Source organism: Podarcis vaucheri, assembly GCF_965113315.1.
Source record: "Podarcis vaucheri genome assembly, chromosome: 5".
Taxonomy (NCBI): Eukaryota; Metazoa; Chordata; class Lepidosauria; order Squamata; family Lacertidae; genus Podarcis; species Podarcis vaucheri.
This window is the reverse complement of record NC_138763.1, coordinates 52,245,609-52,261,437: the sequence shown is the minus strand read 5'-3', so window position 1 is coordinate 52,261,437 and position 15,829 is coordinate 52,245,609. Positions and strand designations below refer to the sequence as shown.

Below are 15,829 nucleotides of genomic sequence, written 5' to 3'. Positions count from 1 at the left end.
CTCAAAGCCAGAGCAGTTCCTAAGAGCTCCATCTAGATGTTCCTCAAAGCCCAAGAAGAACCCTGCTGGGTAAGACCAAAATCCCAGATCCTTATGGGAAGCCCACAAGCAAGACATGACTCTGGGTTATACTGTCTGCTCCCCTATTTACTTTCAGTTGATGAATTAAGACTTCTCTTACATGCATGGTGTTAGTCAAAGACTAGGATCAATATTCACCATTGCTGCTGCTGCTAAGTGTTAATGTGATCAAGTTGCTATTATTGGCAGCAGTGTGGGAGAGATTCTGTGACTGGTGGTTCTTGCAGAGCAGGCATTTGGAAAAGGGGAACGGCACAGGAGGGAGCATCCTGGAGCTCTGCCAGTTGGAGAGGTTCATAACGAGTAATGGGAAGCTGCCACAGGGGGCACAGTAGATGCAGCCTTGGACTATTCCCTTAGGATATGGGTGGGTGAAGGTGTGTCTGGATGGGAGAGGTGTATGACTGGTATGAAGATCTGCTGGGACTATAGGTTTGCCACTTCCAGGAGCTCAGCTGTCCACCTCCAATGCCTGCTATTAACATCTGCACTGCAGAAAGCACCTACTCTATGAATGTTTCAGAGTGCAAGCAAGGGAAAACCCAGTGCTGTTCCCTTTCTGCTGTTAGTATTATGGCTGTATAACAGGACTTAAAGTTTGGGAATGTCCCCACTATTCCCGTTTTGTGGGATTCAGGGAATTTTACTTAGTAATTCCTTCGCCAATTTTTTTAATCTTCTCTGTACCACTGCTACTGACTGCTGTTTGTTCACCCACATGAAACATCTGGGCATTAACTATGAAAATGGGTAGAAGTCTTCCTCTCTGTGCCGGATTGATGGCTTGGATTTCTTCTCAGTAGTCCCCATCCATTCTAAATTCTTCCATATATATTCTTAGCCTTCACCAGCCTGACACCCTCTAGATTTTGCCAGGCTCCAGCTAACACAGGACTGCTGACCATGCTGGACTCCAGCAATATCTGGAGGTTGTCTGGTTGGGGAATAATAATAATAATAATAATAATAATAATAATAATAATATTTTATTTATATCCCGCCCTCCCCAGCTGAAGCTGGGCTCAGAGCGGCTAACAACAGTAAAATAATACAGCATTCTAAAATCAATTCATTATAAAATCAGTTCAAATCAAATTAATGGCAACCATTGGGCTAGAGTTCTGTGAGGATTACCAAAGGAGGGGGTCAGGCTGTGCCTTGGCCAAAGGCCTGGTGGAACAGCTCTGTCTTGCAGGCCCTGCGGAGAGATGTCAAGTCCTGCAGGGCCCTAGTCTCTTTTAACAGAGCATTCCACCAGATCGGAGCCACAGGCGAAAAAGCCCTGGCTCTGGTTGTGGCCAGCCTAACCTCCCTGTGGCCCGGGACCTTCAAGATGTTTTTGTTTGAAGACTGTAAGGTCCTCCATGGGCCATACCAGGAGAGGCGGTCCCGCAGGTATGAGGGTCCTAGGCTGTATAGGGCTTTAAAGTTAAAACCAGCACCTTAAACCTGATCCTGTACTCTACTGGGAGCCAGTGCAGCTGGTATAGTACTGGGTGAATGTGATCCCACAGCGAGGATCTCGTAAGGAGTCTCGCCGTGGTATTCTGCACCCGCTGGAGTTTCTGGGTCAGTCTCAAGGGCAGCCCCACATATAAGGGCTGAAACATATATAATTATGTATCTGTTCAGAAACCTTAGGATTTGGGGCTCACAATTATTTACTACTATGAACTATTCCAATCTATTATTTCAATGCCAAGTTTCTATCCTTTCTTAGATATTTTACCAGTAGGCAACGTCTCCTGTTTACTCTCCATTAAACCACCTGACTCCTCCTATTTCCAGTGCTACAAGTCTTCCAAGGACCAAAATCCCCAGCTGGATGTTAATTTGTTGGGGTGCAGCGTCATCCACAAGGAAAAGAACGTGAGGAAGCAGGAACATAAGCTGAAGATCATCCCCATGAACTCAGATGTCATTGTGCTGGGCTTGCAGAGTAAAGACCAGGCAGAGCAGTGGCTCAGGGTGAGTGGACCAATCTCTCCTGACAACTTCTGCCGTTGTCCCCAGGCTGTGTGGATTTAATGTGCCCACTGTCGTACCATGCTAGCACAGAAGTCAAGATCTGGCCCAGAATTTAACTACTTGAGATTTCGAGACCCTGCAGAGCTGCTGCTGTTCGGAGCAGAGAGCATTGAACTCAATGGGCAAAGAGCCTGACTCACCTGGTACAAGGCAGCTTCCTAGGTTTCTGTCCACACAGGATTATCCTAAAGGATATTTCTCAGGATGTCATGGTGCTGCTGCCATCTCTAGGTTACATCTAAATGCAGCTGTTACACAAGTGCAAGGAGGCCTTTATTCTGAGAAGGATCCTTTCCATTTGAGCACAACTGAGAAAATCCCTTTCCCCTTTTGCACGTAGGAGTGGGAAGGGGAACTTTCTAACCCAACCCTTTCCAGCAGTAATGAAGGGAGTCTTGCTTCAGTAAGTAAGAGTTCATCTCCTTCCTCAGATGGAACTCCATTGTAGAAAAAAGAAGTGCCCAACCTCCTTTTGATTATTTTCTTGGACTTCCTCTATGCTTACCAAATTTTACAATAGTAAAATGCGAAAGCTTCCTTGTCAACTCACTCACTTGCCAGCTCCTTCACTTACAAGAAGTGTCTGTCATTATTTCTAGATAATATAATCTTTACTTCATTGAAAAAGTCCCTGAGATGCACTCCCCTTTGTTCTTCTTCTACTACACCTGAATTACACTCAGATGGAATACTGGCCTGATACTCTAACAGCTCTTTGATCCGCAGAAATCAGCTAGGGTCAGTGCAGAATTTTCTAGCATGGAGGTTTCAAGCATTATCATCTGCTAGTATTTTGCAGATAAAGTTGATATTAAAGGAACATGGAGGGGAAATTGTTTTAAAAAGTTGCCAACTCTACATGGCACATGTGGCCTTTCTGCACTGCTGCTTCAGAATTCAGCCTGAATTTGCTAGGAATAGTGTTTGATCTGGGCATGCATGCCGTTTACTTTTGTGCCTTCTTTATACCAGGGATGGGGAACCTGTGCGTCAGCAGATGTTGCTGGACTGCAGCTTCCATCATCCCTGACCATTGGCCGTGTTGGCTGGGCCAGATGGGAGCAGGGAAAGCAACACCCTGTGAGGGGCCAGAGGTTCTCCATCCCTGGTTTATATGGTCATTTGAGGCTCCTACCTCAGCCAGAGGGACCTCTGCTTCTCTGCATGTTAACGAGAGAGACTTTCTATGAACTTAGCTGTGTGTCAGTTAAATGCAGAATGTATATTGGAGAATGGAAAGATATAAATGGCCACAGGATGAGGCCTTGCTCACAGCTTCTCTCTCTCCCACCTTAGGTGATCCAGGAGACAAGCGGTCTCTATCCAGATGGGCAAGGGGAAGGCAACCAGTATGTCCCAGACTCCCAGAGACTTAGCTATCCCAAGGTATGTTTTGTTGTTGTTTAGTCGTTTAGTCGTGTTCGACTCTTCGTGACCCCATGGACCAGAGCACGCCAGGCACTCCTGTCTTCCACTGCCTCCCGCAGTTTGGTCAAACTCATGCTGGTAGCTTCGAGAACACTGTCCAACCATCTCATCCTCTGTCGTCCCCTTCTCCTTGTGCCCTCAATCTTTCCCAACATCAGGGTCTTTTCCAGGGAGTCTTCTCTTCCCATGAGGTGGCCAAAAATATTGGAGCCTCAGGTATGTTTTATCTCTTAACAAAAGTGATGTTCAAAGAGCAGCTTAATTTTTTTCCTGTTGCATCAAATTATTTTAAGTTTAAAAAAATACTTCTGATTAATATACAGGAAGTTACTCCCACCATCAAAACAGGAATGTGGTTGAAACTTACACTTGAAGAAAACCCAACAAACCACTTGTTTTCTGATTAAAGCATAACTGGCTCAGTGTCAAGCCATTTTTGCATTCTTTTAACATCAGCAATTCTTTTAATAGCTACTCCCCCCCCCAAGTTTGTTTCAAGCATAAATCTAATTCTAGGAAGCTTATAGATTTAATCCTGGCCAAATCCAAATGAAAGTATTATTTAAATAAGGCTAGAATTTTAGATATCCCCAAAGCATCAGGTGAAACGAGAATTTCGTTGTATACTGACTGTTCCAGAGTTTCAAGCTCTAATGCTTTACTGAGCGCAAAATTAAAGTCATCAAGCACTGGGCCTGATCCAGATAAATTAGGGGTGGGGAAATTGTGACTTAAGAAGAGCCTGCTGAACAGGCCAATGGCTCACCTAGTCCAGCCTTCTGTTTCTCACAGCTTGCCACAATGTAAATGAACATGTGCTGATGATGTACAACTGAGGCAGGAGCTATATATGCGAACGTAAACCACAAAGAAACATTCACAGCTAGAAAGCTTCACAGCATATGGCAATGAGGATGGAAAATAAAACCCTCGTGTATAATTTTATTTTTTGAGTTGGCACAAATATGGTTGCCTGAATTTACTTCAAATAGCTTTAAAGAAAACACCAGGAGCCATTATGAATAAGGAAGACTGTGTCCAACCAGAGCAACTACACACAGCAAAACAAAGGGGTTCTCCCTAGAGCTAGAGGAGCCTTTGTAGCATCCATTTTTATGGGCCAAATGTTGTCCCCTGTGGAATAATCTTGTTTGTGAATGAGTCTTCGTTTCCTCAGCTATGGATATGTGCTACATTCATGTTTTCTTTTGTAGCATCCCTAGTTTTTGACATTATTTAGGCAACCCCTAATTTTCACAAATGCAAAGGGGTTTTCTCATCAGAGAGAGCAGCATTTCAGCCATTACTATGCTGCTGCTCTATCACTGGTGCTGTGGACCTCATCCCTGCTTCTTGTCTGCAGGTGGAGACGGCTGAGAGGTACTCAGTGGCATCAGAAAGCGGAAGCAGCACTGATGGTCACACAGAACTGACAGAAACCAAAGACGGTAATAGCCGTTCCAAAAAGATAATGTGGTTGTCGAGTGAAAAGAAGATGGAATAGTGCACTTGCCTCTGATAAGTCAAACTGAGCTTGCCGGTTGCCTGGTTGTTATTGAATTGACTTGAGCCTTCCTACACATGACATAGGAATGGCCCCCACTTGTCCCATCCATAAACGACATACTATATGGTTGTAGCTTAATAGCCTGCTGCGTTCGTACCTCTATTCATGGAGAGCCAGGAATCTCCAGGGACTGAGATGAGAACAGCATTGTGGTTACTCTGCCCCTTTTTTGTTTCCACCAGTAGTTGTAGAAGGGAGTTAATGCCTGGCTCATTAAAGTAACACATTTATTCATAACTGATGTGGGTCATGTAAGTGTACATTATTAATGCTGCCGCTTATATGAGTCTCTTCTTAAATTGCACCAAGCGAGATTCCGCACACAAACATCAGATGCAAATTGTGTGTAATGTGTCTCCTGGCCATTGCATTAGATATTCAGAAGTACAGCTTTGTATATGGCTTGTTTATTCCTTCTTATTTATTTATCTTTAGTTAAGAAGAAGGGCACGTCTGGTTTAAAACTGAGCAACCTGATGAACCTTGGGAGGAAGAAATCTGCCACGCTGGACAGTCCGGAAAGGTCTTTGGACACATGTAGTAAGCAACCCAAAACAAAGCCTTGTGAAACATTTACATTTCATTTGGGTCTCTGTGACTGGCAGGAAAGACCAGCTTAGAGGGTGACCTAGATGTCACTAAGGGAGAGTCTCCTTCTTTGCAGCGTACCTGAATGTCCTCGTGAACAGCCAGTGGAGATCTCGGTGGTGCCATGTGAAAGATGGGCAGCTCCATTTCTACCAGGACAAGAACAGAAATAAAACTGCTCAGCAGCCTCTCAACCTGGCGGGCTGTGAAATTATCCCAGACCCAACTCCTGATCATCTCTACTCATTCCGTATCCTGCATAATGGAGAGGAACGGGCCATGTTAGAGGTACGGGTTGCCACTTTCTCTAGAAGTAGGAGTGACATTTGTTTATGAGCAACACAGCTACTCATTGCAACTTATTACAGTGCACACAATTGAATGGTTCAGTCTAGGGAACATAGCTATTGGTACAGATTTATCTTCTCTTGTGTACATAGCCTGTTTGGGGTAATCTGCCACATTCCTGAAGCTGATTTCATTGAGGAGTGTGGGAATATGAGAGACCTTCCTGCCCCCAATAAGTAAATGTATTGATTTTCTTCACTCTTATTTAAAAAACCCCCATGTAAATTGCTTATAGACTTCATTCAACACTTCTCCTTACAGCATTATAACCTACTTCACATGTCATACTAAACCAAGGCTCACTGCAGGCTGCTTGTATATGTTGTCATAAACAATGGTTTAGTGTGACACCTGAATGCAGCCAGTTTGAACAAAATGCTATGCAAAAAGATGTTAAACAGCTAACCAGGCAGCTTATTTTTATTAAATGAATAGACGTCTATTCATCCAAAGAAACACTCAAGGCAGGAAAGCAGTACTTACTAGTCAGAATAGTAAGTGAATACTGAATCCCCACCCCGCCCTCTGATTGGAATATTGTACACCTGAAATGTTTTCTGAAATAAGCAGCCAGCTGGATTCAGTACCAGTTGATAAGGGTAGTTGGTTGTCACCACTGAAACGAAAGATAAGTTTAAGACTGGTGAAGACAAACACACACAGCTGACAAGCTGCCTTGGGGAAAAAGAGCAAGCCACTCCTATCCGTAACTTTCACTTGACTTGGATCAGAGTTGTTTTCCTTCTCTGTTTACCTCTAATCTTAGATTCTCTGACATCAGCACCCTTAGAGTGGGAGAAGGGAAATGTGACACATTTCCTGCATTTTGTAGTGGGAGGAATACTTGCTACCAACAACAGGCTCACTTGCCAGCAACTGCCAAAGGCTCTGGATGTTGTTGCTGAGGTTGATGGAACAAAATAAGGAAGGCTTCAAAAAGTTACTCTGATTATCTCCATTTGTGAAGCTAAGGTGCATGTTAGCATTTTAGTTAAGGCCAGCTGGAGGTTATAAATAATTTTTCGTGGGTCTTTCAGGGTGATTGCAGGGTGCTTTCACCATTCACGATGAAAGTTTTAATCATAATTGCTTCTGAGCCAATTTGGTAGAGGAACTTTAGGAAGGTAAACTGGTGCCCTCTTCTGGCTTTGTGTGTTTATATTTGTGTGTGTGTGTGTGTGTGTGTGTATGTATTTGCATACACACACACACAATCAATTTTTTTAAGACAGTTGAAGATGTTTTTAGATATTACAATGCATGGAATTTTATTTATTTACTCACATTTCTATCCTGCTCTTCTTCCTCAAGCAGCCCAGGGTGGCACATCGTAAAATTGATTTCTCTTTCCATTATTTCTGCTTACTCTGATGAAAGCAACTTAGGCTTCTTGTAGTAAGTTTGGCCTGTATCCTTAATGATTGTTTTTTTTTCTTTGGTGGTTTAACAGGCCAAGTCTTGTGATGAAATGGGCCACTGGCTTGGTCTCCTTTTGTCAGAATCTGGCTCAAAAACAGACCCTGAAGAGCTGACCTATGATTATGTTGACGCTGACAGAGTCTCCTGCATCGTCAGTGCAGCAAAGAATTCATTACTGTAAGTTTCTATGGTAGCATATTTGACATTCTGACCTGTCTTCTGATGGTAGTTCCTACCAAACAAGTAGCTTTTATCCGAAAAGTATGTAATGAACAATTTTGATGAGTTTACAATTGCTAGCGAAAAGAAGCAGGAAAGGGTTCTGATATGTAAATACCCACCACGTTTGCATTCAAATGAGGTATCCACTCATGAGATTGTTGTGAAATATTGCATTGATGGTGATTAGCTCTCCTTATTTTCTGATGTGGTAATTGTGTGCAGTCTAGCAAATCTCTGCTTTTCTTTGAACTCCTAGCTGAATGTTTAAGACATGCAGCACACACACAATGTTGCTTATGGCTTGATGAAACCTATGCATTGTCCTGTGTTAGAGAATGAGTATATTCCAGGCATTTAACATATTCAGTCTCAAACAAAAGGGGAGGTTACACTGTGGTTAGTGGCTTCTTCACATTGCAGACCTGTGGATGCTGGAGACAAGATAGTAGGCAGGAGCAATAGGTGCCTTGCAACATCCAGTGGATGGCAATCAACTAACTTTAACTCAGAGTAGACCCATTGAAATTAATGGATTTGCTCTGAGTAAATGTTAGTTGACTACTACCCAAAGTAACTGGCATTTTAGGAAGTCTTATGGGAGCATAGGCTAATATCACATCATCGTCTCGTGCAGCTTTTACTTCTTTTGATAGCACATCTGCTTCTATCTTTTCCAGCTTAATGCAGAGGAAGTACTCTGAGCCGAACACTTACATTGACAACTTGCCAAAGGGGAAGGAGGGACTAGAGGAGCTCTATGATGATGTAGATGTTCCAGAGGCAACAACAATGGTGAGGGTTTTGTTTTGTTGCAATTGGGGGGACCATTTTGTTTTCCATTGGCTGCAGTTTATATTGATAATGCTGGAAATAACAAGTGATCCCAATTGCAAGGTGTCTGCAATTTGCCTTGTTTCAGGTCTGTACTGTTCTTTAACTGTAGGTAATGTTTAAAGAATTTCATGCTGGCCTCTCTTGTTCTAAACAGAGTGGCATTTCTCGGGCGCTCTTCTAAGAAGATGCTTTTTATCTTTGACAGGAGGAAGTGCCCCAAAATGAAGGCAAAGATGAGGGGGATCAGGACAGAGTCTATCTAGACCTCACGCCAGTCAAATCCTTCCTTCATTGTGCTACCAAGAAGCAGGACCAGTTTTCCCCATCTGTTTCTCCATCATTGCAAAGAGCTTCCAGTAAGAGCTCAACAGACTCTGAGAGAGACTCCTCCATATTGCATAAAGAAGCAGATTTGAGTAGAAGATCACTGGAGATACCAGACCCGGTAATGCTCAAAAACAAATCCGAGATATCAAGGAGGGGCCATAGCTCAGTGGTAGAGTATCACATGCAGATGACCGCATAGTTAATTTTTATAATTTTTATTATTTATTATATAATGAGACAAAACTTAGCATTGAGCAGCTTGCGGGGATCTTAAATGGACAGCCAGCTTCTGCTAGCCTTCTGTGTCGCTTAACCTCTGAAACATTCTCTCTCATCCGACTTCCCTAACAGAGGACTCAAGACATTGATGAGCCGCTCCCACCACGAACAACAACCATCAAAATTCAGGCACAACAGCAGCAAATTGCTTTTCCTCAGAGTGGCCCTGAGATTAAGGACACCACAACAATTATGATTGCATCCAAAGAGAAAATGGAACGCTCCAAGGTGGTGAATTCAGGTGTGTTTGCTGTCTGCAGTAATCTCTCTTTACCCAAGAGCTTCATGACGGAGACTTATGGTAGAGGCCATGCCTGCTATCATTAGCTTTCCAACCCATGTTGAAAACATGGCGCCAGTGTATTTAGCTGCTGGTTTTAAGGGAAGGTTCTTGGAATTCCAGTCTCTGTCCCTGAGCCTAATTTCTTCATCTTTTATTTGTAGCAGCTGTAGAAACCAAACTCGGCAAGAACAGGACTGAGGCTGAAGTGAAGCGATACTCCGAAGAAAGAGATCGCTTGGAGAGGGAAAAAGAAGAAATCCGCTCTCAGCTGGCACAACTACGGAAAGACAGAAGGGAGCTGAAAGAGATGCTGATAAGCTGCACAGGTAAACAAATGCCTCTCATTTCTACTTCATTTTCATAGATCAGTGGAACGGGGCATATTGTTTTGGTCTCATGTGCTCCATTGACATGTAGTCTTCTCTGAAAAGCCTCCACTTTGGGGGGGGGGGGGCTAGTTCAGCAGCCACCCTCTTGCCTGCCACCATCGTCTGAGAAGACAGACAGGCAATGGGGAAGGATGCACACTGCCCGTCTGCTGTTAGATTTCCACTTGCATTTGCTTCTTTCCTTGGCAGACAAGAGCCTTTTGCCCACACTGGAGCAAAAACTGAAGGAAATAGAGGAGGAGTGCAAAAGGAAAGAAGATCAGCGCGTGGACTTGGAGCTGAGCCTCATGGAGGTGAAGGAGAATCTCCGGAAAGCAGAGTCTGGGCCTGTAACACTTGGCACTGCGGTGGACACCACACACCTGGAGAACGCAAGCCCTAAAGTACGTAGGGGGCTGCTTATAATCAGCACCGTTAGCAGGGTCTTTTTCAGCAAAGGGAAGTAGGTGAAGCCAGCAGCTGGTTCAAAGTATGCCTGATGCAGAAGATCCATGATTGCATTTTTGATGTGTTTTCTAAAGCTCAAAAGGCAATTTGGTGGGTGGGAAGGGGGCTCAAAATAGCAGCACTGAGGAAGGAGGGGCTTAATGCTTTTCTCCCACACTATTTTCCTAGCCAGAATTTTACGTGAGCATCCTTGGAGGCTGGTAATAGCAATATGGATGCCTGTGTCTCCCAACAGCTAGGCCTAAATAGCATGTGGGGTTGACTGATACCTCAGTCATGATACCCCAAGGAGCCATATTGTCATGGAGCCATAGATCCAATTACAGCACAGATGAGGAACGTTGTTCAGTTTGAGAAATACACCTAGACTTACAGACTGCCAATAGCTATGAGTTTTATGCATTGCCATCAGTAGTGGCTGACGAGCCCCTCTCGTCACTGCCACTTCCTGCAACAGTCTTTGGGTGGAGCCAATTGTCAGCACAGTCAGGGCTGTGTGGGTTGCCCTTGGTGGGTGCGCCAGATTGCCTTTGCCAGAGCACCCCATGGAGTTCTGACCTTGCCACTGCTCTGCCCCTCTGGTATGCAGCAGTGCTGGAGTTGGGAGGGTGGCTTATAAATGTAGCACCTCATTGGCCATTCTTGATAACAACAGATAAAGCAACATAATTAAAACCAAAAGCATAAAGTCAATAAACAGCACCCAGAGGTAGATCTAATAAGCCATTAATAAACAGCACTTTTATTGCCGATGCTTTGTGCTTATGGAATATGAGATCTTTAATGTTTGGCAAGAAGAGCTCTCTGACCTGTGCCTGATGAACTATTTTAGACAATTGTGTATGACCACAGCTATTATCTTTCCCCCCTAAACACAGATGAAGGTTGCCAACCCTCTGAATGGCACAGAAAACTCGCCTGTCAATTCAGCAATGGCACTAAAAAACCGGCCTTTATCTGTCATGGTCACAGGGAAAGGAACAGTTCTACAGAAAGCTAAGGTAAGACATGTATAGTAAGAATGCATGCAGTGCTTATTATTGCAATAATAATTTGCCCATGGCCTATGGCATATTTAAAACTATTGGGGTTTTGGAAAGAAATATATAAAGATAAGGATAAGCCTTCAAGTGGGGCCTATTTTTCCATTTTTGTTTTGCAGGAATGGGAGAAGAAAGGTGCTAGTTAGGAAATCCTAGCACCAATATTGGACTCAATATTAGAAGTGGCCATTCGTGGACTACAGGATTCTCTTGCAAGTACAGAATGGTCTAGATGAGGTAAAGCATGGCCAGCTGTACACCAAGAAATAATGGGTGGACCAGGCTTCATCAGACTAAGGAATTTGCTCCTTTTTTAGCAGAGGAGTGCTGTGCAGCTGAGAGAGTTAACCCAAGTGGAAACCTTGCTTCTAACCTGGCCAATGTACATAATGATGCCTTTGTGTATTTCTACTTTGGTGTTTTACTGTTGTCCAATCCAGGATTTGTTGTTAGCAATAGAACAGGAAGGACTGAATTCTTGCCAGATTTGTTTAATGTTCTTCTGATACACCAGGGCCTGGGGATCACAGAGGTAAATTCAGTTTCCTGAGCTAAAATCCTGAAAGCTGGTTAAGTAAATACAAGTCTCTGTGTCAGACTTTTCTGTTGGAGAAGAGCTGCTCCAACCAACGGAGACAATTTTGGCCAGGGAGACCAAGAGACACAGCTAAAAGGTATTATTATTGTTGTACACAATGCAGCCTGACTTTCCACAAAGAATTCCTGACCAAAAAAACGAGTACAGCTCAGTGGAGGCTCATTTGTTAGGGCAAATGGGGCAGTGTCCCACCAACCCTTAGCCAGTTCCCACCCGCCTGCCTGCCTTCTTACTCACAACCAGTCCAGGACTGGCACTGGCTGTGAACATTCTCCTCCTTGGCCTCAGTTCTGCCCTTGTAGCACTCAGGAGGATGGGGACAAAACTTAAAATTAGTTGGCTATGTCTTTCATTGGCTCTGGCGCCCACCTACTGTTGGCCTCCCATCCAACTAGTCCCAGTGGGTGACAACCACTGCTACAGCTTCTTAATTTTCAATGTTTAATGCTTGTACAAGGAGAGCCAGGGCTTTTTTCAGCCGGAACTCAGTTCCAGCACCTCTCAGGTGGGTGCCATTGCCAATAAAAGAACAAAGGGAGGCGTTCTTGGTGAGTTCCAGCATCTCTTTTTCTAGAAAAATAGCACTGAGAAGAGCTATTATCAGTTGTCGGCACAAGCGCAATGCACTGGGTTCACAGGTGACTAGACATTCCAATACCCATAGACAACTCCTGTGATTAAGAAGGGCTTTCCAGTGGGCATAAGTAGCAGAGATATCTCATTATGACTAAGGATCTACACTAAATGCTATAGATTAGAGGCTGTGGATGGGAAGTTAAATCTTTGTGGATTGGGGCCAGAAAGTCATTTAACGTAATTCTTTAGCCACTGCATCTGTCATTTGAGGAATAAAGGGGTGGAATCTTCTGTCCTAGCTTCCAAAATGTGATTAAGCATGGTGTGGGGTGATTTGAATGCACTTTAGTTACTCTGGAATGCTTCAGGTTAATAATAGACACGTAATAGTAGCGTGTAGGAACAGATGCCACATCATTATATTCTGCACAATAGTTTAAGTGCACAAAAGCAAAGGAGAATTTGTTTACCCAAGTATGGTGAATTTAATCATCCAAACATTTGGAAGAGTGGGGAATTCCACCCCTTTACCCTTGAACATATTCTTATCATTCTGTTTTCTGTAAACAAAAGTATAATTAGACCAAGGTAGAGCTTGACTGAGCTGTGTTTCCCAAACCCAAGGAGATTAAATTATGTATATATGGCAGAGTTAGGTGTGGACTCTGTGCCAAAAATGTCAGGTTCCTTAATTTTAACCTTGAACATGAATAATTTTTCAAAGCTAGCTGTATACAAAGGAAAGAAATTTTTATTAAATTGTTTGTGCTAACACAGTACTAAATGCTGTAAAGACCACAGGTGCTTGAGCTCTGTAGTCTCGCCATCATGCAAGGGCCTTTTCAGGTGAACATTTTCTTGTGCAATAAATGTGCACTCCTGCTGGTCAGTCGCTGCAGGATCTCCAAACATCTTTCCCCAAACTACCAAGTTTATTGTGGCAAAACAGCATTCCCCCCTCAGCAGTAGAAGCGATATTTGCCCCTGGGGAAATACTGATAACATCCGGGCAGTGTATAGCAATTGGTGTACTTTGATTTAATTAACTGCTGAGACTTCTAGGCATTGAGTGACTCCTGCTCTACTACTTCACTGGGAGTTCTCTTTTTGCTCCAGAAATAGGTGGTGGGGTGGAAAGGAATATTCACACAGGATTTCTCATCACACACCAGTCTTCTGCAATTTGTAAACCATCTCTCTCCCCCCCACCCCACCCCCTTTAGCTCCAAGATACAGCCAAAATGGCTTGAGTCAAGCATGTGCCTAAGCAGGTGCCCTGACAATCAAGAAGAATTTGCTGTTTAACCACGTTTGCTTTCTTAGTATATATACCCCATTGACTTGTACCTGGTCAGCATCCATAAGATTGTAGTCTTAGAAGTACTTAATGCTGGCTGGATCATTGGGACATCAGTTGGAAAGGCCAGAAACTCACAAGGTGGGCACAAACCCTAGATGTGAATATACATTTTTTGAGGGGGAAACAATCTCCAGGGGTTACTTCATATCAAGGGAGAACAGTTTCTTAAGTTTGCAGACAAATATATCATTTAAGCTAAAAAGCCACCTGTGTAATGTAATCGCCGTGTATTTTTTTTTTAAAAAACCAGGCTTTTTAAAACCACAGTACAAGCATATCCACTATCCACAGGTTACAGGCCCATCTGAAAGAGCTACACCATGTGTGCCACCATTCTGAAAGCAACAGGTATTTTACCATTTGTCGTACAAGTAGCTTCCACAGTTCTTGAAGTAATGGGTCTACATTGACCCTAGGAATTAATTGTGCCATTTTAAATGTCTTGTGGCGTCTGTACTGCATTTGTCTCTCTTTGCTGGTGCAAGTGTTAAGATGGGGGGAATAAGGGCAGGGAAGAGGCAGAGGGGCCAATAAAGTTTTGGTCCTCAGGTGCCCTGACAAACTGGAAGCATCAAAGGGGAAGGTGCCAGAGGTATCCATTGACTCTTTCACCCCAGCATCTGTGCCACAGATCTCATCCTGACACACAGTGCTGTGTTTCCTCCACCTCAACACTGTAGCTGATAGTGGTGGGGGGTCAGGGACACAAAAAGTCAATATGTAAAGCAGGCAGTTTCAGATTAAGCGTTCATTTAACTCACCATAGAATGAAGTTGTTACTGTATTCCTAGCTAAAAATAATACTTTCTATTTGTTGTACATGTGTCTTTTCAATCCATTGCTATTTTAGAAAAGTTTTTTTAATAAAGAAAAAGGTTGGCTATAATTTAAGCGTGCGTGTAAAAATCATTACATAGTTGAAAAAACAAGAGAGAGAAAACCAAGCAGTGTCTATTTATAAACTTTGCAGGCCCAGATAGAGCCAAACCTTTCTGCTGTGTGGGCAAGGAGGGTATATTAACATAATCCAAAACTCTCTTTGATGAAAATAAATATTCTCTAGGAGTTCAAAAAGGAGATCGGAATAACGCCCTTTTGTCCACCGGGGGGCCCTCTTAGAATGGAAAGTAAGTAGAAGCTGCTGCTGCTGCTGTTGGGCCTTTCTACACAAGTCTTTATCTTTTACAGAAATTCTCCCTTGATTAAAAAAAAACACCACTTCTCATCCGGCTTGATTAAGCAGCCTAGGAAGGGAGCAGTCTACTGCAGACCTCGGGTTAAGAGAAAATTGCACAAACTCTTCTGATTACAAAACTCCAGCAGAGAAGCAAACTTTAGTGTCCATTTGCGGCTATGAAGAAACATCAAGCCTCCTTGCAATCAGTGTTGGATGCTGTACATGCTGGGAAAAAGGAACTGTTGCCACTGAAGGCTGAGCGCTGGAATGTCTTATGACTCCCAAGATGGGCAAAACTGGGTGCAGATGCTGTCTCAGATTTTCACCTTGTTCTAAATATTTTTGGGTGCCTACTGTTTCATCATTTTAGATGGCACTCTGAAATTTACTCTTTATTTTCAACCATTTTGACTTTCCTATCTGCCTCAATAGGAGAGCCAATATAATCAAAATGGGTGGATGCCCAACCTTAGAGTAGATCTAATGAAATAAATGGATTTTAGCCTGCTGATTTCAGTGGGTCTACTCATACTGCATAAACTTTTTTTAAAAGGTATAATAAAAACACAAAACAACACTACAGTGCAGGAAGGTTGGAATAGCGTATACAGGGGCACTGAGAGCAGAGTGGTGAAACTTGTCTTCGTACCTTGTTTGAATAGCTCAGCTGTGTCTATATTCCCTCTGCTCAGCTGTCCCAATATCTGCAGATAAACAAAAATACATTCCAAGAACTGAAAGCTACCCCTGCACTAGAGAACGAAACCTACTTCAGAAACCTTACATGTTTATATCCTTAACACAGATACAATGTGGTAGGGCTGCAACTGCCAAA

The 15,829-nt window shown here is 43.3% G+C and overlaps 2 protein-coding genes across 5 annotated transcripts in view; one reads left to right on the top strand and one right to left on the bottom strand.

The window, feature by feature from the left end:
* The window catches only part of AFAP1L2 (actin filament associated protein 1 like 2), a 74,557-nt gene extending 59,854 nt beyond the window's left edge, over positions 1 to 14,703 (top strand). For 2 of the 3 annotated variants that reach the window (XM_082222573.1, XM_082222575.1), the window contains exons 7-19: positions 1,870 to 2,049; positions 3,406 to 3,495; positions 4,901 to 4,985; positions 5,540 to 5,644; positions 5,769 to 5,980; positions 7,491 to 7,636; positions 8,359 to 8,473; positions 8,721 to 8,960; positions 9,194 to 9,362; positions 9,566 to 9,730; positions 9,983 to 10,176; positions 11,119 to 11,241; positions 11,403 to 14,703. In XM_082222573.1, coding sequence (XP_082078699.1) covers positions 1,870 to 2,049; positions 3,406 to 3,495; positions 4,901 to 4,985; positions 5,540 to 5,644; positions 5,769 to 5,980; positions 7,491 to 7,636; positions 8,359 to 8,473; positions 8,721 to 8,960; positions 9,194 to 9,362; positions 9,566 to 9,730; positions 9,983 to 10,176; positions 11,119 to 11,241; positions 11,403 to 11,429 — 1,851 coding nt within the window. In that variant the 3' untranslated portion in view covers positions 11,430 to 14,703. The remainder of the gene's footprint in view (positions 1 to 1,869; positions 2,050 to 3,405; positions 3,496 to 4,900; positions 4,986 to 5,539; positions 5,645 to 5,768; positions 5,981 to 7,490; positions 7,637 to 8,358; positions 8,474 to 8,720; positions 8,961 to 9,193; positions 9,363 to 9,565; positions 9,731 to 9,982; positions 10,177 to 11,118; positions 11,242 to 11,402) is intronic. The other variant, XM_082222574.1, reaches the window with a different exon arrangement.
* A 661-nt stretch (positions 14,704 to 15,364) lies between these two features.
* Positions 15,365 to 15,829, bottom strand: part of VWA2 (von Willebrand factor A domain containing 2) — a 34,507-nt gene continuing 34,042 nt past the window's right edge. For both annotated transcript variants that reach the window (XR_014219845.1, XR_014219846.1), the window contains exon 16: positions 15,365 to 15,698. The gene's annotated coding sequence lies outside the window, so the exon portion shown is untranslated. The remainder of the gene's footprint in view (positions 15,699 to 15,829) is intronic.